The sequence below is a fragment of the Electrophorus electricus genome, chromosome 3 (assembly GCF_013358815.1).
Source record: "Electrophorus electricus isolate fEleEle1 chromosome 3, fEleEle1.pri, whole genome shotgun sequence".
Taxonomy (NCBI): domain Eukaryota; kingdom Metazoa; phylum Chordata; class Actinopteri; order Gymnotiformes; family Gymnotidae; genus Electrophorus; species Electrophorus electricus.
In genome coordinates this window covers 25,860,670-25,877,885 of record NC_049537.1, presented here as the reverse complement: position 1 = coordinate 25,877,885, position 17,216 = coordinate 25,860,670, and the positions used below count along the sequence as shown (strand labels likewise).

The 17,216-nt window shown below is 40.5% G+C and overlaps 1 protein-coding gene across 1 annotated transcript; it reads right to left on the bottom strand.

Moving 5' to 3' along the window:
- Positions 1–7,658: 7,658 nt before the first annotated feature.
- mut (methylmalonyl CoA mutase) lies at positions 7,659–17,068 on the bottom strand. Its single transcript, XM_026997458.2, has 13 exons — positions 16,965–17,068; positions 16,231–16,690; positions 15,572–15,939; positions 15,144–15,301; positions 14,232–14,403; positions 13,661–13,909; positions 13,115–13,226; positions 11,594–11,709; positions 11,060–11,175; positions 10,515–10,646; positions 10,213–10,360; positions 9,811–9,978; positions 7,659–8,884 (listed from the first exon to the last, which is right to left on the bottom strand). Exons 2-13 carry the CDS (start codon positions 16,640–16,642, stop codon positions 8,756–8,758), a joined length of 2,280 nt encoding a protein of 759 aa, XP_026853259.2. The 5' UTR covers positions 16,643–16,690; positions 16,965–17,068; the 3' UTR covers positions 7,659–8,755.
- Positions 17,069–17,216: the final 148 nt, after the last annotated feature.

Below are 17,216 nucleotides of genomic sequence, written 5' to 3'. Positions count from 1 at the left end.
TGAGGTCCAAGTAACTCAGAACCTATGGTTCAGTGCTTCCTGTTTCAGGAGTCCAATGACCTAAAACATTGTACTGAAGGTTTTTCAGCAGTTTTTCAGAGTCAAAACAAAAATATGAAATGTTCTTAATTGGCCAAGTCAATCACCAGATATCAAGATCAGGGAGAACGCACTGCTTGTACAGAAGACAAGATTTATAGTGAAAAACCTTCAAAGAAACATAGGCCTGGTAGAGATCACTAGGGAAGATATTCAGCGTCTGACATTCAGGGATTACTCAGTCTATGACTGCAGCCAAGTATTAACCATGACAATTTTATATGAGATTAATTTGTATATTACTAATGGTTTCCTGAAATTACAGCACTGTTTAAACAGGGCTGTGACTCCAACTTGGTTCATCCAATATGAACAAAAATCCCTTGAAATAAAACTGAATTCGGTACTTTCAAGTACTGTTTCATCAATGGTTCCAGCTCCTGGTGCTTGAGTACACTGCCAAAACCACAAAAAGTCTTTCTTTGTTCAGTGTGTCCACAAACTGCCCTGTATACCCTCATTCCTATGAACAATTTCACGCCCATGTCAGTTTTGATTGTATTTTTTCTCTCCTCTTTAAACATCATCAACTCGGCCCATACATAAATCTGCCATGGTCCAGTTCACTGAAGGAATATTAAATTGCTAGAGAGGCTGCCCAGCTGGATTAGAACTCAAACCAAATAGCTGAAAAAAAACTGGTGCACATAGCCTGCAGCAAAAAGATGGCTCCCTCATTGTAGAGGTGTGTGCCATGTTCCATTCATGTTTTTCTTGCCCTTTATTGTTATTGGAGGAATACAACTGAATGGTAGTTGTATTAGTTGTATACAAGTATTATTATTTATTATTATTAATTTAGTTGTGAGAATAGTAGTATTAGCATTTCTTGCTCACTAATGTGTGAAAATGCCAGTTAATGGCAAACTAAGTGTATTTAAATGGGTATGATAGAATGTATTTTCTCAATATCATCAGCAATGATCATGGCATGTTCACCCAAGCGTTGTCAAGCAATATTTCTTTCAGACATTGCTCAATCTGTATAGAATCACAGCATTTTACGATTTGCTGTCAACTGTCACTAGTACTTACTTTCCACTCCTTAACATCTATCAGAGGTAGGATAATGGGTAGTGGAGATCAGAGCTTTAAAATGCCAGACAAATGTTGCTAGAAATCTTGCCAAAAGTGTCTGGCTGGGAGCTAAAAGAGAGACATTTATTTCTCGTCCAAATTACACTGATGTACACAGAACTGAGGGAATCAATCATCTCACAGATCTGAACTGTGAATGTGCTGGGTTTTCTGACATATCACCGTACGTGCTGAAAACCTACAAGAGTACAGTAGTTTCTCCATCAGGTCCAACTCCAAAAAGTTATTTTACCCAGGTTAATGGCACATATTCAAAAGCCTATTTAAAATCAGAAAAAAAAAAAACACAAATACAAAATGTAGGCATTGTAAGGAGACAATCTACATGGTAACAGCATGCACAGCATATAACTTGCAGGGTTAGGAATGTGTGTAATTAATATTGAAGATGTTTTGATCCAAGATTGCATAGTATTAGCTTTTCTCAAATGCACAACAATGTTCAATCCTTGGATTACTTTATTTATTAAATATTGCGAAATACTCTGCATTAATAGGCTATTTGCTCAGAGCAGTTTAGGCACATCACATTGCTAATTTATTCAGAAAATTCAAATGTTAAAGCTAGTTTTTCTAAATCTGTCAGTACCAATTTTCTTCACTGGGCTGTGAGTACACTGATTAAACCTTGGTGATTAATATATTGTTTATATAATATGTATTCATATATTATATGTTTATCTGTTGCATGTAAACTGTAAAATCCATTAAAAAAAGAGCATTTATCTTATTTTGTCAAATATCATGGGTCCCATAAACCAACCCAGCACTGCCACACCCACCTCTTCCCACCGTCGTCTCTGATCTGCTTCGCCTGACTACTGACTAGATACACCTGTTGCCTATTCTCTCCCTCTCTAAACTCTTCTATTTAAGCTCCCTTCCCTTGCACTCTAGTTGTGAAGTATTGCCGTTGAAGAATACCAAGCCTTTCCTGTTCGTTTGCTTTCCCGGTTACTCTACCTGTTTTCCAGACTTCGTCTCCCGCCTGTCCCGTGGAACCGAATTCTGCTCCTCGTTTTCGACCTTGAAGCGGCCTGACACAGAGTACCTACCAACTCCTCCATACCTGTTCCTGCTACGTTCAGATCCAGAAACCTCTCCCTTCAATTCTAGCCTACTCTATATACCAACTAAAACCTCTTGCATAACGTAAATCTTGATACAGTAGCCATAGCTATTTTCTTTCATTTTAGAACAATGTTATCACACATGCTCTGGAATTTAGCTTACAGATGAAACTCATGAACTATCAGTATTCAAACACATGAACACCTACAGGGGCGAAACCAAGCCAACCAGGCTGACACATGACTTTGTACAGAAGAAGAGTTCCTTCACATGTGCTTTAGAGCTTTCATGTGTGCTCTGGAGTTTGTTTTATGTAAAGCAGAAACTGCACCTCTATTGCTCTTTGAAAAGCCGTTTCTTTTTATTACATATGAAAGGTCATGGATGAGAACAAGCCAACTCACACCATGGAGATCATGCTCCTTCCGTTTCTACACTCCAATTCATCAAAACTGTTGATGGTCCTTTAAACTGTTTTTGGGAAATGTAAACACTATATTCCCCCATTTTCCATGTGTGCTCACAGCTTTTGTTGGCTCACTGCTGGTAAAGGCAAACTGAAAAATCAGATCTCATGTCTTCACAAAAACAGGGTGAGGGTTTGTGGACTGCCAGATAATACCTTTTAATTCCCAAATGTTTCAAACTGAAACACAGTGGTAGCCTACAAGTTTTAAATATAAATAAAGTGATTTCTATTTTAGAGGAAAAACACCAATGACTAAATTTAATAGTTTATATAGTGATATTGCATATTATAAATAGGCTCGGGTGCTGGGTGGTCTTTGCTAACGGCCGGAATAAACTGAGAAAAGCCGATTTCATGCGTCTTCTCAGTAGTTAATTAGGAGTGACACTTGCCAGGAAATTAATGTTAGACTGCTCAGGCATATTAGGAACTGTAAGCCTTTATTATATCTTTTTAAATGATATAAAATGATACTTAAATGAAATAAAATGATACTTAAATGATATAGCTACATTTAGCAAAGCTACATTTAAGTTAATTGCTACTGGCTAGTCCTTCCTAGAAGCTCAAAAAACTTTGAGCATGGCTGACTGCATGCATCATCTCAGAGGTTAAGGACTGAAATAGGAGGGATACTGGTCAAGAAATAAATGTGACCGGTGTCCTATATGTACTAAATATTTCAAATAGTATTTAGTGGAATCATACATTATAAATGGGTTCTGTTGCTGGCTGGTCTACTGATGTCATGTCTTCTCAGATGTTAAGATAATATACTCTGGGAATAACAGGAACTATCAAATACCTACTAACTTATTTTCAGCAGAACAGATCAGCAGCTACAGAACACATTTGTAAAGAAGGATACTCAGTAAGGGTTCACATACATTTACCTTCAGTGACCTGAATGCTTAATTCATTAGCTCAGTTAAGATATGGTACTAAAAAATGTCACATCACTCCTGCAAATATTTCTGATTAAGGCTTTGAATAGTATTACATACATTTCCAACATAACCACAACATATTATTCACATATCATTCACTTATGATAAAATAAATCACTTTAAAAAGTGATTTATATCACACAATTTTGTAGATCATATGAACAGTGATTGAACAATTAATATATACTAATGAATACATACATTCTAATTAAAGTATAACATATTGTAAAATCAATTAAAAATGTATATAAACTCAGATGAACCTTTTAGTTTTACTCATGTAGCAGAGAGACAGGAAGTGTCAGAGTTCTTTCCACTCTTAATAATGTCCTGTAGACATTATGTAGAAAAAAAATGGTATGTTTAGAGCCAACTAAACTCTCCTCACAGGACCGCTTTTTATTTAGAGGTGCCCACTGAGCCATGTCCATTTAATGCACATAATTTAGGGTGTCTGCATTAGTCTGTGGCATTAATCATACATCTATACATAAATCATACACTAAATTTACTATATTGTGGTAAACAGAATCATTTAAAAAGGCACCTTTCCTTCACCTATGTAAAACTGAGAATGGTTAGACTATATGCATAGCAATCTGTGACTTTTTTCTGTAAATGTATTACTAATAAATGTGTAATCCACAACTGTCGAAACTTTGGAAAATGTTCAATGAATGTACAAGGCCTAAGTTACAGGATGTGGACATTTTATCTTTCATGCTATCACCAAGCAAAATTTGCTGGTGATTTTGATCCAGAACTCCACTTGCAGGATATCCCTCTAGACAACTCACAGCCTCTGAATAAGAGGTGGCCAGAAAAGCGACACATCCCACTCCTCAGTCTGTAGGGTAAAACTACCAGGGAAGCAAAATAAAGATGCCTGTAAATACTGCGAATGGACTTGTGCATCCACTAGACCATGCTACCCAATGCATTTCTATAACATTACTTTAGAGGTTGCAAAATCATTCAGTGGTTTCATTGTAAACGTTTTAGCCTGTGTTTGATATGGACAGTAGGTTTAATACAAAACATAAACTACGCAGACCTACAATAGAAAGCAGAAGTTAACATTGCTCACCAGTGACAGTCGAGCACCTTGCAACGTTTTCTAATCAGCAAGCCCTCACTAATGCTTGCTTCACTGCAGTAGGCAAACTCAGGTCATTCATGAGTGTAATTAAATAAAAATATTCCAAACAAATCCAGGAAATGTTACAAAGTGAGAGAAACAAACTTTTTTTTTCATTTTTCATGGGACACCTGGCTTCTCTTGGCCTCCCCGAGTACACAGAACTGTCCTTGGCGATATTAATCTGAACTTCGCTCCTCCATCTTTGGACTTGGATTTGGATTTTCATCCAGGAGCTCCAATTATTAAGATCATTACTGGAGTCAAATTCTTAAACTCCAGTTTCTGACTAATCTCACATCAATTTCAGTCTTCAGTGTGACAAGACAAGGACCACACACTACGACTAGTGATGAGCCCTGGATTTGTCATTAGGAAAGCTATGCTCTTGTCTCTGGTCAGTTGAAGCCATTAGCCAACATAAGCATATTAACTCCACAAAAAAGTAACTAAGATTAAATAGAGATGAAATAACAACAGTTTGGGATTTGGGTGAATGACAATGACTGAAACTCTCTGTCCCAACTATCCTCTCTTTCATCTTTCACAGGGAATTCTTAAAACCCAGCTCCTGGTTGTCTCTTCCTGTCTCTTCCTCAACCTCTTCATGTGCTACCTCTGTTCTCCAGTGGGGGTCATCCTTCCCATTCAGAGAGCAAGCAGCATCAACTTTCTCTCTTGGGCTCCCAGCCACAGATGACTGGAGCATCATTGGGGAATGCCAGATTTTTAACAGAATTCCAAGTCATTCATGTATTACAAGGAAAGGGGCACCATTTCCAGTTACATAATCTCAGATCACTTATTTCTGCTGACAGCCATATAATATCAAATTCTTACAGAGCAGCTTGCCTGTTACCACCTTCCTCCATGATGCAAAACCAGAAGATGATGATAAAAATAATTCATACATAATAATGTATGATAATGTATAATAATCCATCGTCATCGTCAGTAATCCCAACTTTTAGAGATCTCCAAGATCACTCTTATCCATGATGATTGTATGCATTGTGTGGAGATGTTTTTCATTTTGTGGTACAGTTTTTTGAAAGGAATCTAAATGGTCACTAGAGTATTTAACCCTGTTGTACCTTGATATATGCACTTTATTGTGTGCAATCAAATGTGAATATTCCTATGTACTTTGTTTTGGTTATTGTGTTTGTCTTTAATGTTTTTAGCTTTCTACAGCAAGGTAATAAGACTAATAGGTAAAAAGATGTACTTTTATGACTTGTTAACAAAAACAAACAGTTGCTGTATGTTATAATCCTATTATTAATCAAATTAATCTGCCTTGCTTTGATATAACAGGCCAGTGCCTATTGTTCACTAGTGTTATAGCACATCATTGTGGTGCACAGGTAATCTGTCCACATCATCTGAAATTATTTATTCAGAATAATTTCCATAAAAGATGTAGGGAACATGAAAATATTGTTTCATGATTATTTTACTGTGTACATTGTAGGATAAAATATATTAATTCAGCAATTTTGCATAAAAACTGTTGGCTATGTAAACGTGAACATGAATTACAAGAGATTTTACATTTATTAAAAACCAGCTAGGTTGCAGCTATAATCTAAGCAACAGTTCTTTATCTGCATAGTTCAAAAATCCTCAACAGATCTGAGCTTCGTCTCTACCCGACACATGCTGTTTATTGTGGCTAATGCACCATCACTACCTCTTGGGGTAACACAACATTTGCGACTCAACTCTAACAAATGGAGGTGAATCAGTTCATTATTCCCTTTTACTTGCAGCTTTGCAGTCTCTTTGGGTGTTATCAAATGACCAACAGAGCAGACAACGAGGGGAAAACTGTGTCTTCCTCCACTCTGCGTGAACACACTGAAGAAATAGGCCATTCAGACTCAGAGCTCTGATAAACAAGGAGACGGCGTTGCTCAATTGAAGCATTCAGCAAACAGACACAGCTGTTGTTTTCATAACTATATCCTCATGTATGTGGCTTTTCTTTGCTCTGTGTAAAATGTTCTTTCTTTTCATATTTTTATGTTGGGTATGGCTGAAACTAAAACTTTTCTCTCAGAGGCATGCTTTTCCAGAATAAATCAAGGGTAATGATCTGAAAATGGAAAGGTCAGCATGATTGCATGGCCAACAAGTTCTTCACTACAGGCAGTGGCTTCGCATTCCTTTACATTAGTAAGAAACCCCATGTTGTGTTCATACTTACGTAAGTAAATGGATAAACAGGTTAAATAGATCTTAAGTGGTTTATAAGAAAATCCTGCTTTAGAATCTGCTTTTACTGCCACTGCTAACAGTCACTTAGTGCACTTCTTGCTGCGTACTTAGTTGCCAGTTTTCTCAGGCTACTAATGTTTACACGTGCGGTCAGGGGTTAAGGCAGCTGGAATAGAGTGTTTGCTTTTGGCAGCAAGGATAAAGTGAAAGCAGCAGTCTAGTGGAAGCTAGCCTCCATGGAGAACAGCCGCCTACATACCCTTGAACTGGCAATTAAATTCAATCAGCTGAACACACCACCAAGACAGCATAATCGAAACATCTCTGCAAGCGTGTAATTAGATTTTGGACTGGCTGAGCAATAACACGCATTCATTTACCGGGAATGTGCTGTCCATTATGGAGTGACACCAAACAGTAGCATATTCATGGCTGCAGTTAATAATGCAACAGTACTAAACTGCTGCACACACACCCAGAAGGATGCATGGCTTCAGTTCCAACTTCAGCAATCAGCATTTCACAGATGTCTAATTGAGCCATTGGAAAGGGAAGACCCAATAGGAAGATCCAATAGGAAGACTCAAATCCCTTAGCCTGACTTAACAAGCTTGTACTGTAACAAGTTTTTTTTTTTTTTTTTTTTTTTAAATAATACATTCACATTTGAAAATATGCTTTCCATGTCACATTCTACTAAATAGAATCAGGCAAATGTCAACTTTATATAAGTAAATCTCTGATGTGGTGCCAGTCACTTTAGTATACCATAGATACAAATACAAAGTGTGTGACATTCAAACTCTGCATATTGATAATTTATAGTATTTACACATTAATACCGGAAAAAAAATTAAATAACTACTTGCAAATAATCAGACTGCTATCTTATGTCCATTTGGGATGTGGGTGGCGTAGACTGACGTTACTGTGGAACAAAAAGCATATAATGAAAAGGGGCACCAGTTGTAGTTTGGTAAATACATGGCTCTTTTGAAGGCATCACGCTGTTCTACAGAGCAGTCAGACCAATGACTGCATTCCTCTGTCCAAGCAAGAGCTTGGGTGAATAGTATTCAGGTATTACTGAACAAATCCACAGCCTGGACACGGTCTACCTGGCACACCAAAAACACAGAGAGCAAAGTGTCTAAAATATTACACCTTCAGTGTGTGATCCTTGATTATTTAACAAGATTATACTGATGATTTCTTGTAAACCCACTGAAAGTAATGCGGAAGAGGAGGACAGTCCACACAGACAATGAACAAACAGCACACCTCAGTACCAGTCAAATAATACAATTTATCTGGCTTCAAAACAGGGCAAGCCATGGCCGTGAAAGTAAAGATGGTAGATTTATCATCAGAATAATGTGCACAAAACAAATGGCAGGTGTACCCTGCATGGGTTAGGCACAGGAAAAAAGCATAAGGAATCATCACTTTCACTGTAACTTCATAAGTATCAGTGTCATTTTAAAGTGCTACAGCACCTGCCATTGATAAATCAACATGCTTACTCCTACATTTCAAATAATGCAACTTCAGTGGATTTATTGTAATGATGGAATATCAAATAGTAACACAGTAATGCTGAATAACCACAGTCTCATTAAATTTCAACATCTTGATCCAAGATAAAGACATGTGCCAGTAACTTTCCAACTCGGAATCTGGGAAGACTTGCCTAACTTATTTTAGGTCACCCAGTTAGACGGCCTGACGGTTATTCTCCAGACTCTTCTCAATGTTGTCAATGACCATCAGTGCTGCTTGGGGAATTCTGGTTCCTGGACCAAAAATACAGCAAACCCCACTCTGGTAGAGAAACTCATAGTCCTGCAGGATTGAAATACACACATGGTGTGGTCCATAAGTAATCAGACACTTTGGCTCAAATATACTGTATGTAAACTTGAATCAAAAAGTGATTATGAGTGAATAATGTCAGCTTTGAGGGGCTCTATACTGCGTGAATCATATAGGAATCTCTTTTTATGTAAAATCTGGCCAGTTAACTGTAAACTGTTAACTGGAAATTGCTAGCAGAAGTTATTAGCAAGGCAAGTGTATGCTTGTGACTTCTCTGGGAGGGAACTACATTCATAAAAATGTATGAATTTTTTTTTTCTTTAGTCCCCATCACTACCAGACAGGGTAGGTTCAAGTTTTAAAGGTTTTATAGTTCTGGTCCCCTACACTAGTAGTGGGTCCAGTGCATTGAGGAGTGCACGGTACCTATAGGCCTCCATATAGATTCACATTCACAAGAATTATTACATATCCTGTGGCTTTCTTTTATGAGTTCAGCTTTTTTTTTTTTTTTTTTTTTTTTTTAAGAACACCATGACGACACATCACTTCTCGCCTGTGTCTAAGCTCATACATTCGTTTTGCTTACCGATGGAAGGGAAGGACGTTGAAGAGAGGGTCATGACAATGGCCTACTGCGGTCATGCTTTTAAAGCTTTACTCATGCTTTCCACTCCTAGCACTCGTGAAGGACACCATCAGCTGTTTTTTTTTGTTGTTGTTGTTTTTTTACATTTCCCTTTTTATTTGCTTTTATACGCTTTATTAAAAAGTGAGAAAGGTTGGTGGGTATTAATTCGCAGACATTAGCGAGATATAACGTGTGCAGAGGTTGCCCCTCACATCTCCCCATTAACAGCGTTTCCAGCGAGGTTAATAGGAACCGAAACACCTCCGCCATGCCTGGCTGCTCTGCCCCCGGAGGGCCAACGGCATGGACGAGGGGGCGTTACCTGAGGCGGGATGACTCCTCCGCAGATGACCAGGATGTCTGGGCGACCAAGAGTCCGCAGTTCCTTGATGAGCTCAGGGACGAGCGTCTTGTGTCCAGCCGCCAGCGTGCTGACCCCCACGCAGTGCACGTCTGCGTCCACAGCCTGCTGTGCTACCTCCAGGGGCGTCTGTCGCCAGGGAAACAAGGACACAGGGTTGACTGTGTTGTCCTGTACTTTCACAAGCAGGACTGAACTGTGATAGGGGTAATGCCATACAAAGAAACGTTACTGCACTCAACTTATTTTTACTACAGTTTAAACTCATTCAAAATTTCATTACTCGTGTTTCTAAGCAGGTAAAATCAATTACTTGGAATGCAGGTAATTTAAAACACAAATGTATGTTGTTGATCAACCCACCTGGAAGAGCGGCCCAATGTCTACGTCAAAGCCCAGGTCAGCGAATCCTGTGGCGATCACCTTGGCTCCCCTGTCGTGCCCGTCCTGGCCCATTTTGGCCACCAGAAGGCGGGGGTTCCTGCCCTCATGAGTTTTAAACTGCTGGACCCTGAACATCAAGCACAGGAGGATGACGCGCACACATGGACGCGCACACATGGACGCGCACACATGGACGCGCACACACTGAGCAGATCTCAGAGGGGATTTGCTGGAGATATGCTCACAAGGGTAGCCCCGGGGGGCCATCTCCACACTCTTACCGGCTGAGCGTCGCATCAATCTCCTCGTTCTCGCCAAACTCGCTGCGGTACGCGCCGCTCACCATACGTGTGCTGGCCTTGTGCTCCCCAAAAACCGACTTCATCGCATCCGTAATCTCGCCAACCGAGCACCTGTGTGGTCCAACAAAGAGCGTATACGTGATAACTTTTAAAACTTTAGTCTTGATTGGTGCAGGACTTCATTATCATTATTATTAACTTAATTAAAATGGACCGATTGGCCTAACTGCCTTTTCACCTGATTTGGAATGCCTTCAACAGTGGCTGACCTAAAGGTTATCCTCAAATTATGCATACATACTTGCCCTTCACAGATAAGCCTAACCACCCCTGCTGTTCCTTAAACAGGCCAAACAGAATTGCATTAATTTGACTGCACAGCTCATACGGCTATATATTTCCCAAGTACACTGTGATCAGATTGCGGATCACGTATGTGAAGACTGACGAGAGGTCACATACAGTGCTGCTCTAGACCATCAGGCAACATCGCACATCAAGGTCTTTAAGCAGTGACACCTGACCTCGCCGCGGCTGCCTCCACAGCCAGCCCAAGCAGGTTGCCGTCCCGGGTCTGCGCACACTGCTCCAGAGCTGCCAGGCACCTCTTTGCAGCCTCGGCATCCCGGCCTTCTCTCACCTGTGGACGAAGCATTGGTAGTGACATCAGAGCCCAGCCACAATGCTCCAGGCTTCGCATCCCCATCAACAAAAATAAAAAACACTAGGAAAGGCTCAATCATGGGGAAGGCATAGAGCTGACATCTCTATAAGCATGCTTATAGCCTTTCTTTGTTACTCAGCTACGTTCGAGACATTTGAACATTTTTATTTATCAACTGTTTAAAATATATTTAATGATTATTTATTTAGAACTTTTTTTCCCTTTAACCTATATGGAATGATAGATTTGTCATATTTTCAGTGCTTAGGGTTCATGTCACAGTGAAAAATGTGATACGTTCATCAAAAAATAGTGATGATCTCCAATATCTCCAAGAGCATGAGAGCTCTCTTCCGTCGTGTCCATAACACATCAACTTAATGATGACACTGACCTTCTGCAGCTTCTCAATCTGCTTTTGGCGGACAATGGTGTTGTCAATGGCCAAGACGTCCACAGTCTCTTCGTTCTCCAGCCGATACTTGTTGACTCCTACGATGACTTCTGTCCCTGAGAGGGTAAGGGATGGAGAGCATTGAACAACTGCGAGAACATCACATCAGAACAAGTGGAACAGGAAGAGAGTGTGCTCCTCGGATCACTGTCCCTGGAATGTTTGGGATCCTAATCTGCTTTTCAGAAACGAGCAGATGCAGAACTAAGAGCATGTGGGGAGATGAACACACTGGCTGCAGAATGTGCAGTCTTAGGGTGGGTTAGTGAGCAGTTACAAACCAGAACTGCAATATGGGAAGTGAAGACAACACGTGCATGGAGCTCTAAGCATGCACATGCGAGATTAGCCACATATGCTTGTGTTTTGGCTGTAATCTTGGGGAATTTTAAAACCTTAATCTAGCATGTCATGTTAGAATGCTAGAATACACACACACACACAAACAAAGGAGGCAATTTAACAGGGTGAGATTTACATGTTAAAAGGGATAAACTATTAACAACACATACTTTACCGTTCAAATCTGTCATCATACAATAAGTTCAAAGCTGGTTTTCCCAAAAGCATCATAAGATAAAGATCATCATTAAATGGTAGAGCACATACCACACTGAGCACGATTTCTCTCTTTTAAGATGATCTTAACATTATGATGCTTTTGGGAAATAGGACCATGATTTCTCTCACCACCCTCTACAGTTCAAATGTCTCTCTACTGAATCTGCTGGAATAGTTCTCTTTCACAATGGTAAATATGCAGCTATAGACCAGTGCCTCTCATTAGTAGCACTGCATTAATGTGATGACTGACTCCTTAGGCGTACATGCCCTGCATGCACACGGGCTGGAGAGGCATGAGGCACTGTGAGGCATGAGGCACTGAAGTGTTCCCTCACGGCTCCCTCACGGCTCACTGATCGGCCCCTGGCCAACCCACTTCAGAAGAGCCTCCACTGCCCCGCTTGCCTGACCTCTATGAGACATCTTGGCTTTACAAATCATGAATATTTCAGAAAGAGGAAAGTTTGTTTCAGCCCACAAGCTCTATTGTGAAGCACAGAGAAAGCTCGAATGTTACAATGAAGAAAAGTTAAATGCTTGTGCTTTAAATCTAATGGATGGTAATCAATTGGCACCACACAGGCCCACAGCTCCACACCACCAATCTGCATCCAACATCTGACCTCTGTCGGCATCCAACTGTAGCAAGAAGGGATCACGTTCAAGGTCGTCTCTCAAACACATCTTTTTAACTCTTTTCAATATATGATTTTATGTTTTTATTTGTAAAGCATGGTGAATTGTGTATAAAATGTACTAAACAAATAAACCTGCCTTGCCCTGCTGTGCTTTACATGAACCTTAAATAAAGCTTCTGGCTCCCTGTTTTCTTCCACTGTGTGTTTCTGGGTGTACCCAGAAACACATATGTATCCAGAAACACATATCCCTCCATACCTGAATCGATGCGAGCTTGCCTGCGTGCCGCACACTCCTCGATGCGCAGTTTGGGGATTCCCTCAGCCACTGCTCGAGCCATCCCCCCCATATCCTCAATCTCACTGATGAACTGAGCGAAGATAAAAACATCACATGTTAACAGATGTCCTATAAAGCAGTGCACAGCATCAAAAATGATGCGCCAATTTAAAATGGATGTTTTGCAGCAGAGTGCCCCTAATGTTCTCACCTTTCTACAAAAATATTTTTCTTTTAGGGAGTATATATGTATGTGGCATGAATTACAGAAAACTGCAATAAAATGGCATTATTGTGTGTGGAATTCACCTAGGATATACATAATAATATGTCCATTTAGCAAACCCACAAAAAAGTAATCCAAAGGAATGCGAACTCAATATAATGACCATGTAAAAAGAAAGAATATGAAAATACTGAGCTCAATTCTGTGCTATAGTACAAATACAATACATGTTTATTTTGTGTTGTAAGTTAAAACTACAAAGTGCATTTGTTAGAGGGTGCCTTCTCTTCACACCTGACCTTGAGAGCAGCATCGTACACATCATTAGTGAGCGCCTCCATCATGTAAGAGCCACCCCAGGGGTCAGCCACTTTAGGAATGCCCGACTCCTCCTGGATGATGATCTGCGTGTTGCGGGCGATGCGGGCGCTCTTCACCGTGGGCAGCCCCAGTGCCTCGTCGAAAGAGTTTGTGTGCAGGGACTGTGTGCCCCCGAACACAGCAGCCATGGCCTCGATCACGGTGCGGATCACGTTGTTGTAAGGGTCCTGGGGTACGAGGTGGGCAATGAAACCCTGCACTTCGGTTCAATAGTTCATTAGTGTAATGACATCAACTTTGCTTTTAACTTGGTTGTGAAATACGAAGGCAGCAACGCATGAGCTATGTACAGGCTATGTTATGACACTAGAAAATTTGCTCCCATTAACTCAAATACAATGTACCATAAAGACAAAAGTCCATGGTTTATCCAAGCTGTTATTACATTGGAAGACTCTGACAGCTCGCACAGTATCAATATATTGATCTGGTTAATCAAAAACCACTATATATAAGCAACCACCAGGGATTAGGCAGCTCTGAACAGACCTGCTCTGTGAGGGACCATCCTGATGTCTGACAGTGAGTCCGTAAGAGGAGGGATTTGGAGTTCTTGGGCTGGAACTTTTCTTTAAGCAGAGTGGCCCATAGACGCCGTGCAGCCCTCATCTTAGCTATCTCCATGTAAAAGTTCATACCGATGCCCCAGAAGAAAGATAACCTAAAGGTCATGACATACTGAATCAAACAAACAAATACATACACATACAATGCATGCACAATAACTGAGGAAAATAACTCCTATACCAATTTGTTTTGGATAGACTACATGTGACAAACGTTGGAGTACATACGATTAATGCCTGTTTTTATGATTACTTATGACTATTGGATAATTATTTATTATCAAGATAAACAGTGACTCACAGATACTTCAAATTCGAGATGTAAATTGAATATCAAGATATGGTCATGCAGCAAATAGATTTCAATTAAACAGATTTTCAAGCAAATGGATTTCAGGCTAAACCTGTCAGACCAAATCAATCATATCAATGATCTTCTGTTTAACTCTATAAACCAAAAGCCTTGTAATTACAACAAAAGATGGCCAAATATGAATATTTTGAGGAATCTCAGACTGTCTGAATATTGATTTGGTATGTTTCCTAGTAAATATTTTTAAATGAATATCTACACTGCCAACTACAAAAAAAAAGTTTTCTATCTATTTCTACCCAATCTTTTGGACTGACTGAAGAATAAAATAAAAATTGCTCACAATTAAAACACATACACCTACAATATCTAGAAACAAAAAAGGTCTGCTGAAATATTCAGCAATATAAACAATTAAACAAGTCTTTTTTTTTCTTTTTTCTGGGTGTCCTGCATCTAGCATATTAGAACATTTTGAATGCAATAGTCAAAATACACTACAAGCCAAAAGCAAAAGCTAACCTAGGTGCAAACTCGTCGATAGTAAGACCAGCTTTTAAGCCAGTTCTGCAGTACTCCAGTCCATTGGCAATAGTATAGGCCAGTTCCAAGATGGCATCAGCCCCAGCCTCTTGTATATGGTAGCCACTGATAGAGATGGAGTTAAACTTGGGCATGTGCTGTCAGAGAACAATAGCATATGGTCAGCTGAAAAAAGCAAGTAATCTTATACATTTGACATCTGAAGTGAAAAGGAAGTCATCTTACAAGTGGCTTTTGTCCTTATTGTTGGTTGCTGATTAAATATACTTTGTGACCAATATAAATTATACATTTTTAAAAAAGAATCAATGTTCTTTTCAGTTACTTAAAAAGTGATTCAGAAATTGACTAAAGAGAAAAAGGCGTTCAGAAAGCGAAGCCACAAGAACCAGTGTTTTCATCTATACCTTGGAAGTGTAGGCGAATATGTCGGCGATAGCGTGCATGGAGGGCTCTGGAGGGAAGATGTAGGTGTTTCGGACCATGAACTCCTTCAGGATATCATTCTGGATGGTGCCGGTCAGCTTGTCTTTGGCCACGCCCTGTTCCACGCCCGTCACTACGAACATGGCTAGGATGGGAATCACTGCCCCGTTCATGGTCATGGACACAGACATCTTCTCTAGGGGGATGCCATCGAACAGCATCTTCATATCCTCCACAGTGTCGATGGCAACACCCGCCATGCCCACATCACCGTGCACTCGGGGGTTGTCTGAGTCGTACCCTCTGTGGGTAGGGAGGTCGAAGGCCACAGAGAGGCCCTGCTGGCCAGCTTTGGCCGCCAAAGTGAAGGGAAAGGATGAGAGCAGAAGACCCTCCAAAGAAACCAGCAATCTGCATGTAATGACCAGGTTCAGGTACATACTTAAGTACATTTCAGTCTACATAATCACATACTAATGTGTCTCTCTGTGAAAATACACTCAGTGATACTAATGTGTCTCTAATGTACCTCATGGTGTCTGTGAAAATACACTCATAATGAACAGGTTTCGTTACCTTCACTTGCCTAAATAAATTCAAATACTGACAGTAACAGCTTGATTGTGATCTCGTCTTATACCTTTAATGTTGTCCTTGTAAAACTTGTTGCTTTCCTCCACTGTACTGAAGCCAGCATACTGCCTGATGGTCCAGGGCCTGAAGGTGTACATTGTGGGGTAGGGCCCCCGGGTGAAGGGGAATACACCAGGCAGCTCATCACTTACTGCCGCTGTGTCGGTTTGTGTATACACAGGCTTGATTGAGATGCCCTCTGGAGTATGCCAGATTAATTCCTCTGGGTTCTTCCCTTTCAGCTGCTTCTTCGCCAGGCTGCTCCAGGCCGCATGGAGCTCTGACTTATCCCCGTGTGGAGCGGCCGTGCGGAAGAGTCGAGAGCGGCACCGCTGATCCAGCACGGGAGGCGCGAAGCAAGGCGCACCCAGTAGCCGCTTGGATGCCAGAGATGCGCAAGCCTTTCCCGCGGTCAACATGCTGCGTTACAGTGTCCCTGCACAATGACCTAGACACTCATCACACACCTAAGGATGGAAAATGTTAGAAAAATGTTTAGATTGTAGCCCAAGTTAAACGTCTCTTTCTTCTCTCAGAATTAGCTAATTTGAGTAACTAATGCGAGCAACTGCTCATGTTTTCTAGCTAGCTAGCTAACATAGCCAACAAGGGAATTAACCGCAGAATTACTGATGACTATGCCTGAACTCCAGTCTCATAGCTAGGTCAAGATAACTGGGCAATTTATTGTTCACGTTTTGTTATTGTTTTTTTCATTAAAAAAAGGAAATAATATCTGACCTTGTCTGTTTGTGTTGCTCCCAATAGGTGGTGAATAGTGGATGTATCTAACCAATCACGTTAAAGAACAAATCGTAACAGACCAGTCAGAGATGACTGGCTGAAACCCAACGAAATGCAGTTGACCAATCAGAGAGGTTTACTTGCAACCGTGACCCGGATGTGCCGCATCTAATGTCACGGGTGTTTATTGAACTGAGAAATAAATGTTCCGTGTATATTTGTACCCTCGGTTCAGTTGCTCCACCAGGT